The sequence below is a fragment of the Cupressus sempervirens genome, chromosome 11 (assembly GCF_028749045.1).
Source record: "Cupressus sempervirens isolate cs-2001-9-10 chromosome 11, ASM2874904v1, whole genome shotgun sequence".
Classification (NCBI taxonomy): Eukaryota; Viridiplantae; Streptophyta; class Pinopsida; order Cupressales; family Cupressaceae; genus Cupressus; species Cupressus sempervirens.
This window is the reverse complement of record NC_143128.1, coordinates 739,110,281-739,116,363: the sequence shown is the minus strand read 5'-3', so window position 1 is coordinate 739,116,363 and position 6,083 is coordinate 739,110,281. Positions and strand designations below refer to the sequence as shown.

General features: G+C 36.6%; 1 protein-coding gene across 2 annotated transcripts in view; it reads right to left on the bottom strand.

Moving 5' to 3' along the window:
• Positions 1-249: 249 nt before the first annotated feature.
• LOC149531752 (30S ribosomal protein) overlaps positions 250-6,083 on the bottom strand; it is an 80,125-nt gene continuing 74,291 nt past the window's right edge. Inside the window, exons 4-6 of one of the 2 annotated variants that reach the window (XM_089809474.1) lie at positions 1,257-1,365; positions 1,022-1,149; positions 250-934 (exon numbers count right to left, since the gene is read on the bottom strand). In XM_089809474.1, the coding sequence (XP_089665600.1) occupies positions 1,022-1,149; positions 1,257-1,365 (237 nt within the window). In that variant the 3' untranslated portion in view covers positions 250-934. Of the gene's footprint in view, positions 1,150-1,256; positions 1,366-6,083 lie in introns of both variants that reach the window. The other variant, XM_089809473.1, reaches the window with a different exon arrangement.

Genomic DNA, 6,083 nt, shown 5'->3' with positions numbered 1-6,083 from the left:
AAACTTGAAGACTGATGTCCGCTAGATGAACAGCAACAGATGCATTCATAGGCTATTCAACTCAAATTCAACTATTCGGTTCTGTAGATTCATTAAGGTATATATGTACCCAATTTATTTTTATTATGTCATCTAAGTAGTATTTGATGTCACTGTTCTGTAATTTTTAAGTTACAATATGAGTTAAAACATGGGAAATAAATGATTGCAGCAAAACATGTAACACCCATGTACAACAGAACATATATATGTACCCAATCTATTTTTATTATGTCATCTAAGTAGTAGTATTTGATGTCACTGTTCTGCAATTTTTAAGTTACAATATGAATTAAAACATGGGAAATAAATGATTGCAGCAAAACATATAACACCCATGTACAATAAAACATACTCTCTGATTTTGTAAATGCACAAACAGTCTATAAGACAATACGTATAAACTGCCCACTGCTAGCCAATATAATCCACTAGCAAAGGGAAATATCATTCTCTCAGAGCCACAACAGTTTCCCAGCGAGCTGTGCCAGTCGATGTTTCTGATGCAAGTTGAGGTAAGGGTAGCATATGTTGTATGAGTCACTTCTCAGAGGTTGGATAGATTTTAATACAGCTTAGATTTATCCATTCTGCAAATTACACCAACCTTAATCCCTATACAGAATCCTAGATAACTCATCTACCTCAATACATTCTGGATTCAAATTTTGTAAACTGTTCTCTTCTCTTGCCTAGTAATGTGAAAGGGTGAACACTGCTTTCTTTCCATGTACTGAAACAAATGTGCATTTGATTTAAAAACTGAGACAATGAACTCAAGTATTGAAGCTCATTTTTAACAATGGAATAGCAAAATTGCATTTTGAGGTTCCCACTTTGCAATAATTTCTAGCTATGCCTTTTGTAAAATTCTTTTTCCCAGTTAACAATTTCCCTGTGACATGGAATTCAATGGAATTTTAGCTCAATATAATGGATAGAGTCTCAAGACCATTTTGTACCAGACTATAAATTACTGTACTTAGCCATGAGATTCCTTAGACTTTTCATCTGGAACTTCTGTTCTTGGATTCTCCCATCTTTTCTCATGTTTTGGAATTATCAGTCCATAACCACCATGATTTCTTTTGTAAATAATATTGATTTCTCCTGCATGATGGAAACAAACCAGCAGTCAGATGACAAGAAATGAAGTCTCTAAATATACGAATCCTCAAAACATGCACATTATGTGGAAACTTCATATATCAACCCACCATTTTGTGGATTACGAAATGCATAGAAATCATGGTCGACATTGACAAGTTGTTCTAAGGCTTCTTCACGAGTCATTGGTGGAATTTCGAAGTATTTTGTTCGAACAACCTGAATTAGAACAAGAGTATTCAGCAAAAACGACTAAAATAGAATAAATTAGAAATCCATGAAATATTTAAAAAATGAAAATCCCCTAATTGTGGACTAATATCACACTTCATGAATTTCATGGTTGCGAATACGGTAAAGTAATTGATTTGCAGTTTAAAATCTAAATCTTCACTCTTTGGGAGATTGCGACTGGTCTTTCTCAAAGTTAATCACCGTATCCTCCAATAGACTGCCAATTAGTATTTACCTAACCCCAGATTTCTTACATGTGATTGATGCAACTAAAATAAGGAATCACTTTTCAAGGCCACTTCCTTTGAGAATATTGCTCTTAATTTAATGTGTAACCTCTCACAGTCGATATGTTTTTTCCCCACTAACAGACATAATGGAGCAAACAATCAAAATTGTTGAGGAAACAAATCTTAAAATTTCTAAATAATACTAGAAGTATTTACAATCTTTTCTTCAAGAGGCATGTGGTTGAATTGTAGAAATATAAAAAGGCAAAGTTTGTTGGATTCTATAAAGAGGATAAAATCGAAGTGTAAAGTAACTTTCATCACACGTTGGATAAGTTAAAGATCAGGAAAGACCAAAGCAAGTCATTTTTCTTAGAAAAGCGTGTTCATACATCTATAGCCTGGCGGCAAAAGGGGCAAATATAAGCAGATAGCAAGTCTCTGTGGTATGAAATAGAGAGAATCAAAATGTGAATTACAAGCTGTCAAACTGAGCTTGAATATCTATGTAATTGCACATAACTGACGAGGAATTCATAAAATATAACTTGCTTTGATTTCTCAACTTCCATTACTCCTAAAAATAATTATTCATGACCATCAAACCCACGGAGGCCAAGGAATCGATAGAAAGCATGCTTCGTAATCTAATTACTTTTTTATCAGAGAGATCTTTTACAGAAATTGGAAATGCTAATCATTTGGGCACATGATCATTTGGAACTAATGCTTTGAATAAAATTTGTAAATATCTTAGCAAGTGGAGAAAATTCCATTCCATGTGATACAAAAATTTCCCCAATACATATATTAATGTTCTCTATTTGAATTTTCTTCTAAAGGCCCACTTGTGCCAGCAAAATTGAAATCATATAAATCTATCTGGGTGATTATGATTCCCTACTTGCCAAAACTACTCACCCTTGTAACACATTTCTTCCCCATCCTTTTGGCATTTTCAGCCTACCAAAATCAATCGTGTGGAACACAATAACCTATAAAATTTACTTTTAGATCTGCAAATCATTTCATACAAACAGATAAAGTGACACTCTATAATTTGTATGTATTTTTATTAAGAGATATTCTGTTTGTTGTGGAATACTGCAATTTTCCCATCATACATATTAACATTTGCTATTTAATTTTCCTGCCCAAAATCCTTTCCTGCACACAAAAATTGAATGCGCATAAAAACTATCTGGATGAATTCCTTCTTGCTGAATCATTTTAAAATTCATCCTTCTTGCTGAATCATTTTAAAACTACTAATACATATAACACATATCTAGGTTAAATTCAATTATGATAATCCAGTATTTACAACTTACAATATTTACTTGTAGATTTGCAAATCCCTTAAAGATCTGCAATCAGTTGGAAGTCACACTTTCAACATAATCCCAAAATAGTGTAATTAAGAGGAGATAATTCTGATTCTTGTGTACTACCACAATTTGAGCAGACAAATGTTTATGTTCTTTGTTTTAACTTACTTTCCATCCTACTCTTGTGACCAGTAAAATAGAAAGGCAATAAAATCCCCATTTTTCTGAACCATCCTAAAACTTGATGCCCATGGGGGCACTAAGGTTAACTGTAGTGCCTCTCCCATTTGACTTTTGTAAGTCATCCTGATGGATGCAACCTTGTTAATCTTTTGTTGTGATACATCATGATTATGGCCCCGAGTGGTCTACACCGTTGAGGTGTTTGGATTTATGTTTCTGTATCAGTTGCTTTGATTATGCTTTTGACCGATCTTTGAGATTATGATGTGATTTATGGTTCACTGAGGTTTGTGCCAGTGGTTACCAGGATCGATGTGGTATCATGAGGTTGTTCCGTGATTACCCTGAGATGTGTGCAGAGATTGCACTATGTTCTTTTACCATGCTACACTGGACTGGGTTCCTGTAGCAGTGGTTAGTCATGTTTATGACTGTGTTTGATTATGTGTTTTAAATGCCTTTTTAATGTAGAGTAATCAATCATTATTAAATGCTTAAGTAATTAGAATGGATTGTTCTTGTTGGATTAATTGGTTATGTGCTGCGGACATTTACCTTGTTTTATTTTGATCTGAGAGATATCTGTTCTTATGTGATGTTTTACATTTGAGATGACCTGAGGGTCAAATGTTACTCCTTGATTCCAGTATCATAGATACTAGACTACTATGTTGTTCAGTTAATCATATTGCATGATGATGCCATTTTGAGATGACAGTGTGTTTTATGATGATATCTGGTTATATGGTATTTGGACATACCTCTGATTATGTTATGTGATGGATTTAATGCTATGGTTATTTACTTCATTCCTACGTTGTTATGCCTTTTGCGAACGTGAATGATGTAAATAGATTATTTTAATATAATTAAATAAATGGTTAAATTAGGTGATTTAATGCATTTATTGCTTCGGCTATGTTATTATATGCAATTGCACTTGATCGTGTTGTTTAGTGTGCAGGATTTATATCCCTGGCAGTGGCACATGGAGTTAGTGATTTAACCGTTCATATTTTACCAACGTCGCCCTTGTATGGTCAACGTATCCTTAATTAAATGTTTAATTTAAACCTTTCGGTGATTATTAAACCGGAACTCATTTGCATTATGTGATTAGACCAGTAAGCGTGTCTGTGCATTTAGAGGTTCGCATTGTCGCGAAAGTTGTTTAGTTGATTTCTGTGTTTTTGGGTTTTCGGGCTTTTTAATTGATTTATTTTAATTTCTGGCAGCTTTGCCATAGATGAATTCCTATTTATAGGAATAGCCTGTTTTTGTTTGGGTTGATTCGGGATTTAACTAGGTTGGCTGGTTATTTGCCCTAATCGATTATTCACTCGAAAAGTGAATAAATATCCAAAAAGGAATTGAATTCCCCACTTCTCACTTTCAAATTGGAAAGTTGGAGAGTAAAACCCAAAATCCTCTTCATAAGGATTTACTGTTTTGTTCGTTGCGGGAGCTATGGGCATGGGATCGTCGCGAGGTTGAGCTCGTTGGATCCAGCTCGGGGAAACCTTGGATTGCTGCGATTTTCAGCTACTTCTGCGGGATATTTATTTTATGGATCAGATTCCCGTTTTGCCCTTTTGGCTGTGAGGTAGGGCTTTCCTGTTTTGTTGTTTCTGCTCCGTTTCAGCTTCTTTTTTTGGTAGCCGTTTGTTTGGAGGCTAAGAACTAGTGTTCCCCTCTATTTCTGTATGTTAGTTCTACCCGGTTGGGCGGGTATGAACATTTCCTTGTTTTTTGGGATGAGGGTTTGGGATTTTACGCCGTTATGCTGGCTATTTTTGCATACGGTGTCTAATTCCATTTATTTTTGGATTTTTGGGGTTTTTGAACCCAAAGGCCAAATGGGTTTTAATTTTGAAATTTTTCAAATTTTTAGAGTTTTTACCTCGTTTTGCATGCCGCCCTATTTTCTCGAACTTTCTTGGCACAATGTGGGTTGTGGACCTGGATGATCCGTTTGGATATCAGTCAGACCACTATTGCACCTTTTTGTTGTTTTGGGATGCGTGTCGCACCCGTACTCCCGACCTTGTGTTCGGTTGAGTGATTTGTTACCTGTTATGGTTTTTGTTGGACCTTTGCTTTTGTTTCGTGAACGTTAGGATTCGTATAGAATCCATACTCTCAGATTGAGGCCGGTTGAGTGAGTTCACGATGTTTGGTCTTGTTGCATCATTGGGATTCATGTAGAATCCATACTCTCGGATTGAGGCCGATTGAGTGATTTAATGATGTATGGTTTTATTAGCTTTGGGATTCGTGTAGAATCCGTCCTTCCCATGTTGCTGTCAGTTGGGTGTTTTCTTTGCATTGTGTTCTCATTCCTGTCCTTGTGTTATGATCTTCGTGATGGTGGTGCGCCACACACGAGTACGTGTGCGTACATTTGTTGGGTGACTTGCGAGGCCCAATCTTCCGTGGATTTGCCGGAAGTTATGATCATTGGGGTTGGGATGGGAGTATGCATGCCCACGGGCACTTGTCGTAAGATGAGCATGGGTAGGGTAGGGTAGCATATGGAGGGGGCTTCTACCTCGCAGCCTGGTGATCATTGTGCCCAGAGGGTTGGCGAAGGAAGCTTTAATTAAGTGAAAATTAAATAAAATGTGTGAATGATAATAAAAATTAAGATAATAAAAAGGTTTGGGGTGCAAGAGCCTTTCCGTTGAGGGATGTTGAATCTGCGCAAGTCCTAGCTTGGGCTTTTTGATGCCAAGCGACTCTCTATGATGTTAGTCCCTACATAGTAGCCTATTGAGTGTCTGACCAGGACCTGTACTCCTTGCATTGTCTTAGGTTCTTGGTTGCAGCCATCATACTGTCTGGCGTGAGTGTTAGCCATGGATGTCAATTTGTGTGTTTGTGGTTGGATCATTATCTCAATCAGCACGGTAGGTGTGGACCTACGGATTCCACGTGGTTGGGAGGCGTAGCTACCTTCACCACT